This window comes from Bidens hawaiensis, unplaced genomic scaffold (genome assembly GCF_021521415.1).
Source record: "Bidens hawaiensis isolate Kalapana, Puna unplaced genomic scaffold, B.hawaiensis_p1.1 tig00080525_1, whole genome shotgun sequence".
NCBI classification, from domain to species: Eukaryota; Viridiplantae; Streptophyta; class Magnoliopsida; order Asterales; family Asteraceae; genus Bidens; species Bidens hawaiensis.
Window position 1 is genome coordinate 1 of NW_027503704.1, and position 19,462 is coordinate 19,462.

General features: G+C 34.2%; 2 protein-coding genes across 5 annotated transcripts; both read right to left on the reverse strand.

The window, feature by feature from the left end:
• Window positions 1-4,466: 4,466 nt before the first annotated feature.
• On the reverse strand, window positions 4,467-6,586 carry LOC143607236 (uncharacterized). Its single transcript, XM_077082761.1, has 3 exons — window positions 6,255-6,586; window positions 5,591-5,717; window positions 4,467-5,151 (listed from the first exon to the last, which is right to left on the reverse strand). Exons 1-3 carry the CDS (start codon window positions 6,584-6,586, stop codon window positions 4,690-4,692), a joined length of 921 nt encoding a protein of 306 aa, XP_076938876.1. The 3' UTR covers window positions 4,467-4,689.
• A 4,007-nt stretch (window positions 6,587-10,593) lies between these two features.
• Window positions 10,594-19,182, reverse strand: LOC143607237 (DNA (cytosine-5)-methyltransferase DRM2-like). Of its 4 annotated transcripts, none has more exons than XM_077082762.1 (12): window positions 19,112-19,182; window positions 18,919-18,962; window positions 17,436-17,501; window positions 16,884-16,927; window positions 16,655-16,807; window positions 16,457-16,556; window positions 15,927-15,973; window positions 15,677-15,844; window positions 14,447-14,546; window positions 14,072-14,157; window positions 12,580-13,302; window positions 10,594-11,219 (listed from the first exon to the last, which is right to left on the reverse strand). In XM_077082762.1, the coding sequence occupies exons 4-12, from the start codon at window positions 16,884-16,886 to the stop codon at window positions 10,788-10,790; spliced, it is 1,812 nt and encodes a 603-aa protein (XP_076938877.1). In that variant the 5' UTR covers window positions 16,887-16,927; window positions 17,436-17,501; window positions 18,919-18,962; window positions 19,112-19,182; the 3' UTR covers window positions 10,594-10,787. The 4 variants fall into 4 exon arrangements, with proteins under 4 accessions (XP_076938877.1, XP_076938879.1, XP_076938878.1 ...); XM_077082764.1 differs by having other exon boundaries at window positions 18,863-18,962; window positions 19,112-19,163; XM_077082763.1 differs by lacking the exon at window positions 17,436-17,501 and having other exon boundaries at window positions 19,112-19,164.
• Between the last annotated feature and the right edge of the window lie 280 nt (window positions 19,183-19,462).

Below are 19,462 nucleotides of genomic sequence, written 5' to 3' on the forward strand. Positions count from 1 at the left end.
TAAGAGAGAAGTTTGAAGTGTGTTTTGGTGATAACTTAGGTTACATATTTATAGTCAAACTCAAGGGAACACAATCCCTTGCTTTAGGGGATTGTAATCTTTTCATATCTAGGTGTAATGATGATAAAGTATGGAAATTATTATTATTTATTTAAAGTGGAGTAGTGGATAAAAGATTTTGATTTGATTTGGTCAGACATGCAGGTCTGGGGTTGGTGAGAATAGGGTGGCTGACAGTTGACTTTTCATGTTACAGTGTGCTTTTTTCAGGTACTTTTTGTCAGTGTACAGTAAAAAGTGGAAAATCTCTGAAACACGCTACTGTTTTCTTTTGGGCGGGAGTAATCTCCTTACATCTGGAGAATAGACTAAGTGTTCTGTGCGTATCACTTGGTGCGCATAGCTTTCTGCGTGAAGGACATTTCTTTGCTGCGGGTAGGTGCGTAACCTTCTCGCAGTCAGGGACATTGAGTTTCATTTGTAGATTCTCCAGGTGGTCTTGGTATTTCAACATAGTGATCAGTTATGTTGAAGTCAATTCCATCTTGGAGCTTCAGACAAACTAGCTCTCAATGTTCCCGCCATGCGGGGAGGTTAGTTCCCCTTCCGCACGCGCATAGACGATTTGGGATGCACCCGCCTTAGCATCATGCGAGACGGTCAGCCCATTAGACAACATTAAGTTATAGAAACATAAAACCAATACACTCGCGCATGGCGCATATAACATATGCCCACGCAGGTTCTTAACATGGTGCGCTCGCGCAGGGTGCACATAACAAATACCCGCGCCGATTCTAACATAGCGCGCTCGCGCAGGGCGCACATAACAAATGCACGCGCTGATTCTAATATGGCGCGCTCGCGCAAGGCGCATATAACATAATTACCTAATATTTAGGTTGATTACTTGGTTTAAGGGATTGGGAATTTACCGGGTGTCACACGAAATTTCCTAAAGTAGTAGATACTGTGACATTCGTCAATTGCGGGTCTCGTTTGTATTCGTTTTTGTATTCGTTTATCATGTAAACCGACCCATTTTGTAAACCAAAGCTTATGATATAATCAAAACGATGGATTTTATGTTACAATATTGTTTTACACTTGTTGGGTCTTGAAAACATTCTTTTTGGTCCTTAAAACTCTTTAAAAATGACTTAAACCAAACTTTGGGGACTATTATTGCCATTTACCAAAAACTTGTTTGACCATTTCAACCATCACATGCATCTTTACCCTATTTTTATGAACCATACTCTTACCATTATAAAAGCAAGGCTCCATACACCATTTTGGTTGTTCATCTTCTCCAAATCTCTCTCAAATCCAAGTATTCATCTTCAACATTTTGTTATTTTGATTTCTTAAGGTCAACTAACTATAGTCTTTCATTTTAACTTGTTCATCTAATATTACTAACACTTGAATATGGCGGTACAACATATATATAATACACACCCCTTGTTTCCTTTATTTGTTACTTCACCGACTCCGGTTGGTTAAGTTTCGATTGTCATAAGGCAAGGCTTCATGGAGGACTTCGTGTTCTTGATATATATTTACACACACATAATTTATTATACATATCACTTATGACTAACTTCTAACCCTTTTTAGTTTGTTCATCTTATTTACAAGCTCCATGGTGTGGGTTTGTATAAGACTAACCTCGGTTTAACCGAAACTAGTCCAAACCGGAAACCGAACTTTTGTTTACTAGTTTTGTTAAAATAGTTGTTTAAACATGTTTATTGCTAGATTTGAGTTTCAAAAATCATTTTTACAAGTTCTTTGATATTAAGCATATGGAATCCATCTATGAACTCGTTGGGAGATGGAAACCGAACTAAACCGAAACTTTTGTTTAAAAGACTTGTAGTTAACTTGTAAAATTTAAGTTTTCTTCATTTATAAACCAATATACAAGTTCTATGATATTTGGGCATGTAGAAACCATCTATGAACTATTTGTGAGATGGAGACCGAACCAAACCGAACTATACCGACTTTTACTCGCTTAAGACACACAAGTGTGTTTTTAGCTATCAAGACTTGTATATTTCTTTAAAATAGTTTACAAACTGATTTTAATTATTTTCTTAAGTACTTGGAATTGTTGGATCCAACTTGATCTCATCACATAGTTTGGACCGACAAAACAGAACACTCGCTTAACGTGCGTTGTTAGTTCTAAACAATAGATCTACATACTTGGTTAAGTGTTAGTATATTTTAATGAGTTATCTCATAACAATTAATATGTTGGAAAGTTGACTTTGGGTTTGACCATTTGTCAAGACCCGAATCGACAACCCGAACACTCTTTAAAAACCCGTTTTAGTATCTTTGTCCCAAATGAACTTGCATTTTAGCATTTTTCCCACCTTATTACTTAACATTGGTTAAGTAAATATTAAGGTTAGATACTTTAACCTGGTTTCGAGCAAACTTACGTTTTTAAAGGATTGTTATTATAAATTCTTAAATAGTTACATTTTAAACCTTGAACTTTAATTGTTTACTTTTTGCAACAATTATTTTATTTAAAGATCTTCAAGACAACCATTCTAAATCCAAGATTTTATTGTCATTTAGGTCTTGCTTGTTAAACTTCATCCATCCGGTTATTCATCTTTTACCGATCAAGTTTTATACTTGAACGTGAGTAACTTCATACCCCGTTTTCTATCTTTTATTTTGGGGGTGACATTTCATCTTATCTAAACTAAATGTTTTATACTTGGGTCTTAAACCACAAACGTTGTTGTATACTTTACTTGAATAATTGCTCGATTTGGTGTTCTATGCTTTTTTGCCTATGTGTTTATCGCTTTTGGATGGTGGAACTATAAATCCTAGACCATTTGGCAACCCCTCATGGCAATGTGTCGTTAACGTAATGCAATTAATGATAACTATAAAATCCTAAACTATTTGGCAACCCCTTATAGTTGGGTGTCGCTAACTTGTTAGCGATAACTATTTATCCAAGTTTATAGCTATTATTTATGGTTTTGTATACTAGTTTTGTGGCTTTTCATACTATATATCTATTGTTCAAACTTATGAATTGCTCACCAACTTTTGTGTTGATAAACTTTATTTTTATGAAATGTTACATGTTTGCATCTAGGTTGATTTTGGAGTTTGGTGAAGAAAACGTCACAAATACCGTTAGGATATTAGCAAAAATGAACAATATTTGATTTGCTATATTTTGTTATATTTTGTTGTATTTGACTTATGAATATTTCGTTATGTGACATTTTTGATGTTGTGAAATGAAATGAGTTTGTTAAATATTGTCGCTTTAAATAGTCATGCGCTTATGAGCAATCGTTGCACCCCGGCATGTTCCGCCGCCTTTGGTCGGGGTGTGTCAGAAGGATCGAAGTTGCCGAGTTTATGACCCAATCATCTAAACGAACCATGACATCGGCTTCGAACACGCACACAACATCTTTGGATGCCCAATTTCCATACGTCAACCTCAACTCGGACATCAACTATGATAAAAAGACTCATTCCCAAAAGAGCCATAAAATTGACACGCAAAGAGAAAAAAACGGTATCAATAAGAAGTATCCCAACATTAATGAAAAAAAATAGTTAACCTTTTAAGTTGCATTTCTACAGCATGGCCATGTTTTCGTCATATATTTTATAAAAATAATTCACAACAAGCGAGATTTAGTTGTATGATATAGAAAACAAGCTTGTAATAACCGAGGGTACTTGTTTTCTACCAACGTTGGTAGAATGCAATCTCAAGCACGTTGTTCGTTTTGCAAAGGTTTAGCGTGATTGATTTTGCAAGGTAAATAAAATAACCAATATATTCTCTCTTTACTTTTATGAAAAAATTATTGTAACATAACTTTGATATATTGAAGTCACCAAACTCATCAAAAGTAGATATGATAAAGTTAGAATAAACTTGTAAAATTTAATGAATTGCACCAACACTTCCACACAATAGAATGAATATTATGTATTTCTTTTAACATAATAGGAACTCACACCCCATTACTATATATACAGATTAATTTAAGATATTATAAGTCATATTTTGAAGTCTTCTTAAGTCCAAATATTTAGGAATTTTCCAAATTTGTTTGACTTTAATATACAAAATTGTTTGGTAAAAACACTTTTTTTTTTTTTGTTAAAATAAGAAAGTTGTTATAATATTAGCTCTAATTATAACAAGATTATTGAAGTAATAATTGAACTTTATTATAACTAAGAAACAAGAGAGTAAATAGATGTGAGAATTGTTAATCCTACTGGGATGCATTTCTTAATCATACACACATGGTATTTATAATACCAAAATAACTGTTTCTATATACTACTTGGGGGACAAGACTTCATAATTGGTTTGACAAAAATGAAAACGTGTCATACAAAACGTCGGTTCACAACAAAAGTAAAGTTTTTTTTTTAATAAGATTCACCCTTTTCAATTGACAATTAGCACAAAAACACACTAAAGATAAGAGTTTTAAATGTAAACAAATACTCAAAAACAAGACCCATAACATAAAAATCCAAAACCTTAACCAAGCACAAACAAGCCTCAAAAACACAATTATATCTCCCACCAATAATGTCACAAAAGCACAAGTTTAAACTCTTCTAATTCCTAGCATAATCTGATCTAAGTCAGTTCATAAATCACAAGAATTACATATCCGGTGCGTCGAAAAGTGAATTGAGAAAATCCATATCACTAAGTGGATCAAACTCCACTTGATCAACTAAATGAGAAGAAGACACATCATGAACACCAGCGTCGTTGGCCACCAACTCCTCAGACTTATAATCAACCACAGGACCCGACAAAGACGCTGGCCTGGCATTTAAGCTGATCTGGGATTCATGGTTTTGAGACTCAATGCTCAAGCTCTCTTGGATATTAATTTGATTATCGGCGGAGGATGGTAATGCGCTTGTGACACTTGTGATGTAGTCTTTTAAAATACAGGATGTAAACTCGAACCGCTTTCTTTTGGTTGAATTCCAGTGGTTTTTTATGCTGTTGTCGCTTCTTCCGGGCATGCTTTTCGCTATGCTTGCCCAACTATTTCCATGTTGTTTGTGTAATGAGATGAGTAATTTGTCTTCTTCCTCAGACCAACCGTTTTTCTGCATAAACAAAAAAATAACCATATAATAATTAAACTGTATATCTTTAACTTAACACTAGTCCAGTTGACATGCTACACCTTTTTATTGACTTTTATAAATAAATGAAGCATTATATATGATTAAAAAAAGGAAATTGGTCTTAAATAATCCCAACTACGCCCTACTGGCAAATAACAGTCTCAACTTCACACTTGGCTGGTGGCGGTCCCAACTAAAGGTGTATTTTTTTAACGGTCCATGACTAACGGATGGTTAACTCCGTTAGTCGCGGACTGTTGGTAAAAAATACACATTTAGTTAGGACTGCCACCAACCAAGAGTGAACTTGGGATTGTTATTTGCTAATAGGGCACAGTTGAGATTATTTAAAACCAATATTCCTTAAAAAAACTATACTATTAAAAATATCAATCTAAATAACATATAGAAGCAGTACCACGTTGTTCGGACTCAAGCAATTATGCCATCGATCTCGGCATTGTTTCCCAGTCCTCAAATGGAGCTTTGAAGCTACACGGGCCCAGCTGCTCTCTCCATATTCTTCCACCAACTGCACCAGCAAACTGAAAGCATAGATTTTTATTTGAAACATAAATCGCGATGAAAGGGTGGTTGGATGTGCATTTTCAAAGTGGTTATGGTAATATCGAGTGATCAGCATATGATTGCGTTTGGATTGTGCTTTTATTGTTTAAACTTGTGGAACTGAGATGTTTCAGTAATCGAGTGTATGGCAAATTTTGATAATTTAGATGATCATAATCCATAAGTGGAATATGTTTATCCAAACATAAAACCTGATAATCACTTTCAAAACGCAAATCCAAACAACCCGTAAGACCTAAGAGTCTCTTCAATCAAGTTAAAAAGGTGTATGCATGTCGTTTTTTTCACTGTAACAAGTTTTCTTGTGGTTGATACGAAACTTATAATAAAAAACGGATCAAGCATTTAAAAAACAAAAACTGACTGTTGTGATTTCAATTTGCAATAATCAGTTTCAAAACGCACATCCAAACACCTCAAAGAATAAAGAGAAAAAGATTTACGTAAAACATAAAAACGATCAAAAAAAAGATTTAAACACCAAGAAAACAAACCTGTCTTCATTTTCACTCCATCGGTGTCTAATAGTAGCTTTTCCAACATTTTTCCTCTTCCTCCCGTTTGCATTTTCGTGATTTTCTAGCACAGGTGGCGCCTGCGCTAGAGTGATTTGTGGTTGATGCAAATCATTTGGCACGAAAGGATTTGAAGCATATAAACCAATCTGATCATTGAAACAGTTATATGTTGTAGAAGCTTGATATGCATTGAATGGATTCACGAGAAACGAATTTGGTGAAGCCACTTGACTAGAAAACTTCCAAAAATTAGGAAAACTGGGATACAACTGCTTTAATGGAGATTCCATAAAAGAAAGATTAGCCATTATTGATTCAGATGAATCCTCAGTTCTCACCAAGACTAAAATTCTCAACGATATGTGTGTTTGATAGCTGTGGCGGCTTACATATTTAACATGAGGGGTTATCAAGCGGAGTGATTTGTGACCGTCGATATTATACATAATCCAACGGTGAACGTAAAAAGTTAGCAAATGTGATTTAGTTTAAAATTTTCCTTATTTGTTTGATTGAATAGGATTTTAAAGATGAAATGAACAGGATGTTGGAAATTATGTTATGTAGATATGGGCCATCATAAGGTGGTAGAACCGGATTTTCCATGCTGGTATGAAACCTCTATTATATAAAATTTTCGATTTATTCTAAACAACTCAAGTACTCACCTTGATATTGTAATGCGTAACGCATAGCAAAGCGATTCAGATATTGCATGACATCCGACATTTCATCCTTTATATCAGTGGCTATGAATACAAATGTTGTTAAGACTGTACGCAACGCTAAGACCCATCCTTCCCACATGCAGGCCTAGTCAGCATGCCACATTAGCTTTCCACCAATTCTTGCCACGAACTCATTTTACCCCAACGCTACCATACCCATCCTTCCCACATGCCACCTACTTTTTAATATTTAATTTATTAGTTTGTGAGAAAAACACACACTACCCACGGATGAACGAACACGAGCAAAAGCATACAAACAAACAAACTTAAACGAGCATAATTAAATAAACACAATGAACGCAAATGAACATGACTGACCAAACATAAACGAACGCAAATGAACATAAGCTAGCATTAACGAACACAAACAAACAAGTCTAATGCTTCACAATTCATCCGAAAACACATCTAAATTTGTTGTTTAAATTAACATGATTCATTCAACATATCCATCATGATTAGCAGCTTAAAGGAGCCCCTTTATGTTTATATATCCGTCATGATTAGTAGTTCAAAATATCACAATTCATCCAAAAACACATCTAATATACTTAGGGCTATAAACGAACCGAACGTCCAGCGAACAGTTTGTGAACCGTTCGGCGGGAAGTTCGTTTATGTTTGTTCGTTTAATAAATGAGCGAACATGAACAAGAAATTTCGTTCGATTAGTTAAACAACGAACATAAACAGAGCCCCCGTATGTTCAATTGTGTTTGTGACGTTCGGTAATGCTTTCATAAACGTTAGTTGATGTTCGTTTGTATATGCTGTTCATGAAAGTTTTTTGTACTTTTATTTATTTTATCTAAACATTTTATATTCTTTAATTTATTACCCCTAACACAAAATAGGAAATCATATTCTTACATTTTTTTTGAATTGTTCCTAACTTCCTACTACCTTCCTCAATATTCACATTGATGAATACATCGATCTCAATCTCTAGGGATGCAAACTAGCCGAGCCCGAGCTCGACTAGGCTCGAGCTCGGCTCGTTTAACTTACACAGATCTCGAGCTCGGCTCGTTTCGAGCTCTATTTTCAAAGCTCGAGCGCGGTGCAGGGAGGCTTAAACAGTGCACGCGGCCTCCACGTCAGCCAATAGCGGAGCGTTGGAGGTAGTCTAAGAACGTGCATTAACTAATATACTAAATGAACCAGTTAAATATTAAAAACCATACAAAAGTATTGAAGGATTCAAGATTAAAAATCTAACCTTGAAACATATGAAGGAGCAAATATATGAAGAACACAACAGTTTAGCTTCAAGAATATTTGAAAACATAGGGTATATCTCCACAAAGAATAAAACTTGCAAGCATGATAATACATTAAGAAAGATGGCATTTTCACAAACACCTGGTGTGCATAAACAATATTATTATTGTCAAATTATGATCAAGAAGAAAGTTAACATAATAATAATAAATATAATACCTGCGAATACAATAGTAGCAGAAGATTTTTTATTTCTTCACACGATCTAATAAGTAGAAATAATGTTACTTTTGTTACGGTGAGCATGAACCGGGTTTTACCCGCCAAACCCGAAATGATCATACATGTTTAGAATACAATATGGTTGGATCCGGGTACTACAAGTACCGAAAAATTGAGTCGGGTTCCGCAAGAATAGCTTAGAATTAGAGGTGCACAAATCGGGTTTTTTTCCTAATATATGGTTTCATGCATGAAACCAGGTATCGGAAAATCAGGTATTGGCCATACCTGGGTCGGGTTTGGGTTCATGTTTTGTCTCTAAAAACCATACCATGTGCACCGGGTTCGGGTCGAGTATAGAAACAAGGATTCTAAAACCGGGTATTTGAATACTCTATTTCCAAGTATTGAAAAACACCTGTTTTCGAGTTTTTTGGGGTTTGTTTCGGGTATTGATTGAGTTTTAAGAGGCTGCACTTTTTTGGGGTATTTTTAGGTATTTTTCTGGTAATTTCTGGTATAGTTCGGATACATGGATCCGGCTTCGGTTTTCGGGTATCACCGTGTACAAAACGGGTCAAGTTCTAGGTACGGGTTTTGAACTTTTGGTATTAAATGCATACCCTATTTGTACCATTCGGGTGGGTCGGGTACGAGTTCAGGTAGTAAATACCCGGTTATAAAAACCCCTGGTTCCGGGATTTTTTTTCCACGAACCTCTACATAAAATCTGCACAAATCGGTTCAAAACTATCAAACAGTTCTAGGACCCAGGAGACTTGTCTAGAACCTGACCCAAATAACACTAGCATCGGTTCCCTAATATAGTCTTTACCATTAACCGAGTTTGGGTTGGTTTGATCACCCTAGTTTTTAGTTTTGTAGGCCACTAAAAAGTTAGTTACCCCGCCTCTCTCTTCTATCACAAGTTAATTATGTTAAACTATATATTTTAATTTTTCGTCTCTGAGTCTCTCTCACTAAATAATAATGGTTTTATTTAATCTGGTAAATCATATGACTACACCACAAGTCTATTCATTAATTTTTTATTATAATTTTTTTTGAGAAATATATGATATGTTATTTAAAATAAATATTAAGAAAAAACATTCATATAACATATGTAATACAGAGGTTTGTACACTAGTATTTTTTTAATATAAAGAAGTTAATTATGTTGAACTATATATTTTAATTTTTCGTCTCTGAGTCTCTCTCACTAACAAATTAATTTTCAAGATACAAATGTAAAAAATTTAGAATGTTAATTAAGCATCCACATATACACCTCTTTGAACAAGCAACAAATGAACCCATAAAATCGCATAAGCGCATGGTGAGCTCATGTGGAAGATGACTTTTGTGACGTTTGTCTACGCGCTTAGCATTTCACAATTCACACATCCCTTTTGTTTGTCGTGTTCGTTTGGTGCATGTTATCAGGTATCATACCACAAACCACGCGTATTCAAAACATACTAAAGCACGTGATTATTCTCGTGATTTTCTTTTAATTTGTAAAGAGACTAAGAGCATGATTGGCATCGAGATTCAAAACAACTTATTGACTTTTCAAAAAGTCATTTTAAAAAGTCAAGATTTATGACTTTTAGAAAACAACTTTTAACATTTTCAAAAGGCTAAAATAAGAGATTTTCGTGACTGCCAAACATCTTTTTAACTTACTACTTTTTGAAAAAAAACCAATAAGCCAATAAGTTGTTTTCAAACTGAATCCCAAACATGTCCTAACAACATCATCATTGTCATCATCGTACTCAGTATATCCCATTTAGGAATAAAGTGACTGCTTCCGGTGAGACCCCGACTTGATAGTGGTTTTGCATCAAGCCTTGGACATAAGGCACATAACACTCAACCATCGAAACACCGCCCGATTGGTGCATATACCCTTGTCTTTCGGCTATCAGTGCCACCACATGATGCCTGATTAACCTACCGCCACTTTTAACGTTATTTTCACGAGATTGGCAAAATAACATCAAAATTAGTGCAATTTCCCTTTTGCCCACCAACCAATAATTTCTATTGATTATCTTATACCAACTCACCTACTCAATTTGTGATACATGCAAAACCACAAGAATAATATAAAAAGAAAACATCACAATATAGAATTATGAAACTCACTGCATTTGCAGCAGAACTTCATTTATAATCATCCAATACAAATTATCATTCTAGAGAAGCCTCTCTAATTAGTTATTTCCCGAACCGTTTCCAACGTTCAACAAATTTAACCGAAAAAAGTCAAACACAAGTCAAAGAAACATCCAACAGAACTAGTCACGCAACCAACTCTACCCGCGGATCATTGTTTGTTCATAATACACTTAACCAGATCCAAGATACGAAAATAATCATAAAACAATGACGACTGTTCACCTTCAAGCCCATCTCGACTAACCCTGTTGCTACCTGCAAGATTGTTACACGGACTACCACCAACAATAAGATCAAACCCGCCAAACGAACCCATCAGTTGCTCGAGGCGGTCACCGTTCACTTGCTGAACATCGGTTAAGTGGATTAGTTGGCCTTTCTGGTTGGTTTGTTCCCACCAACTCCTGACTATGTCTCGGTTGGCTTCTGAGATCTCGACCGAGACAACGTTGTTTAATGGGACCCCGAGACGGTGAAGTGCCACCTCAGCACCGCCAATACCCGAGAAGAGAGAGAGCATGTTTATGCCCCTTGGAAATATTTCCTTTAAAACCGAGAGATGGTATGCAACAGTATCCACCTACAAAATGGAATTACAAATTGTTAGGTTATTTTAGGGATGTTCAAAATGCCCGTGGCTCACGGCTCGCATGAAAATAGCTCGAAAAAAGCTCGGCTTGTGGCTCGGTCTTGGCTCGATTCGTTAGCTCGGCTCGTTGGCTCGTTTAGATTAAACCATAAATTAATATCACTCGATACCTAAAACCTTATAAAAGAGCAAGTAAAATAAAACATATAAAGTTATAAATTCTTTAGTTTATAAATTTTAAATAATATGTATGTTAAAATTATAATTTTTGTTTTTTATATATCAAAATTTGTAAAATATAAAATAAAAAAAAATAATAAATAAAAATAAAAAAATTAAAGGAGCCTGGCTCGAGCTTTAAACGAGCCGAACTCGAGCTCGATAAAGAAAACGAGCCGAGCTCGAGCACACCCTGGCTCGACTCGACTCGGCTCGTTAACAACCCTAGGTCATTTTGGGCTATAGTTGACTTACAATGAGTCAAAACAGATTTAAATGCCTTTCAAATATTTCGAACATTTTCAGCAACCTAACATGCTTTTTGGCAAGAACTGATATAAACAAAATTAATACTCGTGTGACCTATAAATTAGAAAATTCGTCTTTCCAATATAGGGCTGTAAACGAGCCGAGCAGACCTAGGTGGGGCTTATGCTTGTGCTTAAATGAGCCGTTTATTATAGCAAGCTGAAATGTCTAGCTCGACCTCACCTTGTAAAAAACAAGTTTTTTTTCTTTACACAGCGACAATAATAATAATAATAATAATAATAATAATAATAATAATAATAAAAGAGTACTTTTTACCAATATAGGGCTTTATAATACTTTTATAACATTATATGTATTGTTTTTGTTTTAGGATTTTTAATCTTTAGTACAATCAAGAGGCAGATTCAAAATATTATATGTATTCTTTTCTTTTTTTTTTCAATATTTTATATGTTATTGTCTATAGTTATATACAACACACACACACACACACACATATGATATATGCATATATTAAAACCTGGGGTTTAACTTAAATGAGCTAGCAACAAGCCGACCCGACCCGACCCGAAACGTTTACTTATGATGGGTCAATTCGGGTTATGTTCTATTTCCAACCGCTCAAGCGTGTTGAAAGTTGCACAAAGTCTATCTTTAATGTACTAAACATCATATATCACTCCATTAAAAAATAAGGTTATTGTTGTAATAATGTAACATATATAATATAATATAATATAATATAATTACATACGAATTATTATAGAAATAAATTTTCAATTAGACAAAAAAAACAGCTTAGTTTAACAAAGTATCGACACATTAACATGTAAATAAGAATATATGTATCGGTTATTACCTGAAACGAGTTGCCAAGTGATTTGTATCTATCCGTCCTGCTAATCCCTCCGCCTCTGGTATGATTCTTCGGAAACCCCAACAACATTTCCACCTCATCCGGCTCCAACGGCGCAACCTTATTCTTCCCAACCCACACCAAATTCCACTTCCGACACTCCTCGATAACATACCTCTGCACATGCTCAGGCGGATCATCACCCCACTTTTCCAGAGACTTTCGGATCCTGTCGGTCAGTTTAGCACTCCCAATTACCGTCTGCAAACAATTCAACTTCGTCCTCTTATCCCACGCGGGCCACCACCGTTTCGTCAACGGTAACGCGTCGTTAATAGTCAACGGCGGGAGCGGTACGAGCGGGAACCGGTTTGTTATTGGGAGGTTATGAATGTACCCGCGTTTTCTTGCAGCCGCGCAAAAGTACTTGGAGTCAACGAATTCCGGCTCCACGTCATACAAGAACCGGGATATTGTGTCCCACACGCCCTTTGGAGCTAAGGCTACGTTTTCGTAGTAAAAGTATGGTGGCGCGATGGCGGCTTCGGGTAGGGTTCGGCGGCTTAGTACAATACCTTCTAATGGGGTTCCGAACCCGATCATCGGGTTTGGAAGACGGATCATTTCGTCTTCGGTTGGCGCCCCCCTACGTTTTCTTCGTTTCAACATCTCAAGCTCGTATAGCTTTCTTTTTTTTAGGTCCCCATTGAGTGAGATTTTGGGTTTCTGAAATCAGACAAAAAGAAAAATAATATATGGCATTAGGTAGGGGTGTGCGTTGTGCGGTTTGGTGCGGTTTTGAGCTAAAACCGAACCGAAAACCAAAACTTCGGTTTTTGGATTTTTTGAAACCATTTGGTTTCGGTTTTTCGGGTTTTACCATTTGAGCTTGAAAATTTTAGGCCGAAAAAGAAGCTTGCCAAAATAATGAGTACAGGTATAAATAATTTTGTTGATTGTTAACTAATAAACTATTATTCATTTGAACAAAAATATTTGAATTACATATTTATTAAATTCTTATAAATTGCTTAAAATAATAAATAAAACAATAAAAATTTAGGAATTCGGTTAGGTTCGGTTTTTTCGGTTTTTCTTACATGCAAAACCAAAACCGAACCGTTAGTTCGGTTTTTCAAAAACATAAAACCAAACCGTCGGTTTTTGTTTCGGTTCGGTCTTTTTGGTTTTTTGGGTTTCGGATCGGTTTTTTCGGTTTCTTGCACACCCCTAGCATTAGGGCTAGTTTTTGAATGGGAAAACATGGGTTGTAGCTTATCTCAAACGGGTCAAAAAGAACTCTTTTACATATATATTTGACCGGTTAATGTAACAGATATAACCCAAATCGACTCGGTTTTACATAAACGTGTTGAAATTGGCCATCTTTAAAATACGCTATACGGGGAAAAAACATTTTTTTAATACAAAAATTTGGCGTGTTGAGGTTTTTAATATCGAAAACTAAAATATATATTAAAAAAACAACAAATACCTCTTCTTCAAAAAATACAGCTTCTGTCTTTGCCATTTGGGCAGCACAAATAAAATCAGTTAGTTCTGCGATTGAAGCTTCTGGACCTGCAAAATTGGTCAAAGAATTAAAAATATATCACATTAGCGCGATGTCACCGTGCCAGCTCAGCAGGAAAATTACAGTTATCAATGGCTCAAATGGGACAAAAAAAAATCTTTTAGTAACTCGGTGGCACAAAAATGGTAAAGTTTCCATATTGAATTAAAAAAAAACTTTTGTTTTATGCATTTAGCCTATAAGTTTTATATAAAGTTTTAAACTTTCTTTACAACTTTAAAAGAGTATGTTTTGTAAACATATCACGGATTAAAAAACATATACTTAGTTACTTACCACATCTAGCTATGGCTGCTGAAGCCTCTTCTACAGTATACCCCATATTTGATAAAGATAATATTGCTTTCTCATGTGCAGGTAAAGAATTGCTAATTTCCTGCAAAAGAAAATATATTTCAAATATCAAGATTCGTTGACAAATTTAACAAACATTTAGAAAACTAAACTATACAAAAACATAAATAATCATATATCATTTAGATCTTATATTCGTTTATAAACAAATATAAGTTCATTTAGATCTTTCTAGGTCCATTACCGTTTAGCCCACTTTCAGTAACTCTCTAGGCCCAAAACATTGTTGTTTACATTTACTTTTAATTGGTTTTAACTCGATTATGTTTGTTCATATATGTTCAATAATGTAAGTTAATTTACATTCGTGAACCATTCGTTTATACTGTTAACGAATACAAGCACATTCATTTTCTCATTGAACGAACACGAACACGAAAACACCATTTGTGTAATTGTTCGGTTTAATTTAAGCGAACATCCTCCATTCGTGTTACACACCAAGTATCACTATTGACGTAAAAATAAAGCGAGTAATTTCATCCAAATCCATATCAGGGTAAAGTTAAAATACAAAGGGAGACAAAAATGAGAAGTGTGAGAAGGATTTGTGACCACACAAAAAACCCCTTATAAATAAATTCAAAAAAATCATAACTCAAAATATAAATAAAAAACGAAAAAAATTATCATACAAAAATGTTTCGGTCATCATTCCCATTCAAAAAAATAAAAAAAAGTGACGAAAAGACACAATGCCGAGATCAAAGACATAAAGACGAAAATAAACAAAAGACAAAATTATAACTAAAAAGACACAATAGATCGCAAAATATCACACAATGCAGAACAAAATATAGCACAATGTTGAGTAATATAACACAATATAAAGAAAAAAGGACACAATGTCAAGCAAAAAAGACACGACTTTTTTCACTTACCATTATGTGTGTGTGTGTGTTTTTTTTTGAGAACGAGAAAGACGGTGGAAACATGTTTGTGTTTTTACTTTTTTCATTTTATATTAAATTTTGAGTTATGATTTATTTATTTATTTTTTCTTAATTTTTTGAGGGGTTTTTTTGTGTGGCTACAAATCCTTCTCATCCTTCTCATTTTTGTTCACCTTTGTAGAATAACTTGACCCATCCATATAAATAAATAAATAAATAAATAAATAAGAGGCGTAATAAAATACAAGAATTAACTTACAAGTGCCTCACTACCACCAGACCAGCTGTCATCAGAGTCAGAGAGATCAGCAAGACCCTCATCATAGTCAGAAGACAACTGTTGACCATTATTTACAAATTGCTGTTGCTGAGGTGAGTTAATATGACACGGGTTCGGTTCATCACGAGACTCTTCAAGTGCAAGAGCCTGTAACAATAAACAATAAATCAATACAACATAAATACGAAACACATTTCTGAAAAAAAATATATTATTAAAATATGCTTACCCCGTACGTAAGTAAGGATTCAAGTATCAACTCTGTGTCAGCCTCCCCTACACATATTAACGAACAAATTTGTAAAACAAGTTTAAATTAAGTTACAACTAGGATTTAGTAAGCCAATAAAAATATTTTAAAGGCAAGGTATCAAACATTGAAACACGGATATAAACCGTGCGACGATGGGATATTTTAAATCGTGAAAAAGGTTTCGGTCATTGTAAAAAGAACTGTATAAAATATGAAAGCAATGTTTAAGAAAATCGTTTAACCGACAAATAAAACATGTAAAGCCCACACTTGCCCAAGTTTTGTGTTTAAAAATAAAGTTTGTTAAATAAAACAAAAAAAAAAAGAAAAGCAAATAGAAACCATTATTTTTATTTATGAAATTATGGTTAATGATTTAGTAGTAATAATAATTAACAAAATATTAAAATATTGAATAGTAAAATGAATAGTAGATATGTGAGGGGGAAAGAATCCTCTATTTAATATATATATATATATATATATAATTTATAATATTTATATACCATTTTCTTTAATTGCTTTTGCAATCATTTCTTCAGAAAACCCCATGCCAAGAAAATGTTGAACTAACTTGGAGTTCGAAACGCCTCTTGATGTGCTCGCCTTTACATGAAAACAAATAAAAATTAGGCCTCTGAATAACCAAATGATTTCATAAGCATAAATGCATAATATGTTTATTCTAACACTAAACTATTTACCTCCCCGTTACCATTACTAACAATAGCCTCTCCATTACGAGCGACACCATTTGAACAAGACGAAGGGACGATGCTCTCGATTTCAAGTTCATCGTCAGTGTCCCAATCGATATTATTCTCATAGTCATCACCAGAAACATTTCCATTGTTACCCTTAAAAAAAGAAATCACAATCACATACAAGAAGAAACCAAAGATAATGAAATTAACAAATTATAAAAAAAAGTACCATTTTACTAAAACCTTTAGTCTTGCACAATGAGAGCTCTTAATCTGTTAACAACATTAGAAACAATTATTATTACAAAGATAAGCAGTTTTAACTTTTAACAAGCAATCTTGAAAACAATATACTACATTTTGGTAGGGGTGTGCACATTACTAAAAAACCGATCCGAAACCGAGAAAACCGAAACAAAAACCAGCCTTTTGGTTTTATGTTTTGTAAAAACTGAACTTGTGGTTCAGTTTTGGTTTGCATGTTAACGAAACCGAAAAACGAACCGAACCGAATTTATAAATTTTCATTTTTTATTTTAAGTAACTAAGAATTTAATATATGTAACTCAAATATTTTGTTAATAATTACTAATTAACAAAATGATTTACACCCAAATCCAATATTTTTAAGTCAATTGTTTTTCGGCCCAAAATTGTCAAGCTCATATTACCAAACCGAACAGTGCACAGTGCTACATTTTTGTTCCCAATTTAGGTTTAACCGCACAGAAAAATCTAGATTAAAACCAAACACAAAAATACTAATTTTATCGATATTTACCCCAAACAGTCCAAATTCGCAGCTAATTCCCCGCAAAGATCCAAAATGCAACACCTTTAACACAACCTACACCAAAAAAAAAAAACAAAAAAATTTTACACATGATTTACCCCAAATTCAATATTTTGAGCCAAATTTTATTCGGCCCAAAATTTCCAAGCTCATATTACAAAACCGAACCAAACCGAAAAAACCGAAACCGAAGAGTTTTCAAAAATTAAAAAACCAAAGTTTCGGTTTTTACTTCAGTGTTAACCCAAAACCGAACCAAATCACTACATCTTGGTTCCCAATTTAAGCTTAACATTATTCTGCATTATCAAATAACAATCAAAACCCTAGAAAGCTTCAAGTCCTCTGTTTTACGCCCACCGACAACCGATCAACACCTAATTCTCAAAACCAAACAACCAAAAATCCCAAACAATCAAAACCCTAATTCTCATACCACAAATATTAATTTAATTCCAACAAAATTTACCCCAAATAGTCCAAATTCGCAGCTAATTAATTATCCAAATTGCAAATCCTTTTAACACAAACTCCACCAAAAAAAAAAATTTAACAAAAACTAGTAAAATGAATATTGTGGGAAGATATCGACAAACTGACTACAAATCACCAAACAAAAACTATAAATCAATGAAATTGATTCAATCGAAAGAGTAAAAAGTATGTAAGAAGGTAATATTACACATGATTTACCCAAATACAATATTATGAGCCAAATTTTATTCAACCCAAAATTTTCAAGCTCATATTACAAAACCGAACCAAACGAAAATACCAAAACCGAACAGTTTTCAAAAATTCAAAAACCAAAGTTTCGGTTGTTACTTCAGTGTTAACCCAAAACCGAACCAAACCGAACCGCGCACAATGCAAACCACTACATTTTAGTTCCTAATTTAAGCTTAATAATATCCTGCATTATCAATTAACAATCAAAACCAACAATCAAAACCCTAGAAAGCTTCAAGTCATCTGCTTTACGCCCACCGACAACCCGATCAACACTTAATTCTCAAAGCCAAACAATCAAAACCCTAATTCTCATACCACAAAAATCAATCCAATTCCAACAAAATTTACCCCAAATAGTCCAAATTCAATAATTTGAGCCAAATTTTATTCGGTCCAAAATTTTCAAGCTCGTATTACAAAACCAAAAAAAAAACCGAACCCAAACCGAAACCAGCAAAGTTTCGGTTTTTGGTTTAGTATTAACCCAAAACTGAACCGTGCACAATGCACACCCCTACATTTTGGTTCCCAATTTAAGCTTAATAGTTAAAAATATCCTGCATTATCAAATATCACTAAACAAAATCAAAACCCTAAAAAGCTTCAAGTCATCTGCTTTACGCCCACCGACAACCCTATCAACAATAAAAAACCCCAAACAATCAAAACCCTAATTCTCATACCACAAAAATCAATCCAATTCCAACACAATTAACCCCAAAACACTCCAAATTCTCACCTAATTCGCACCAATTATCCCAAATGCAACACCTTTAACACAACCTACACCAAAAAGTAAAAAAAAATTAACAAAACCCATCAAAACCAGTAAAATAAAAATTATTAGCAACTGGGTGCATATCACCCAATTATAAAACCATAAATTGATGAAATTGATTCAATCAAAAGAGTATAAAGAAGACGGTAATTACACATGGTCCGAGAGTAGTTTTGATTCTGCAACTTTGCCGACTGTGACAAAGAGAGAATCGTGAAGAACCCCAAATAGTAATAATAATATTATTATTATTATTTGGTCACGGATTATTGATATTAATAATATCAGGATATGTGAAACACGTGCACTACACGTACTAGAAGACAAGTATAGAGAGTGCACGCGCCTCAATAATAATAATTGTGGCGAGCGTTAATTACATAAATGGTCTATCTGGTTAAGTTGGGAGGATGTCTTTAAGGTTTGAGTTTTTTAAAAAGTTAATAAGTTATTTTAACTTATCAATAGAAGAATTTCTTTTTTTTTTAAATTCAAATTATTGGAA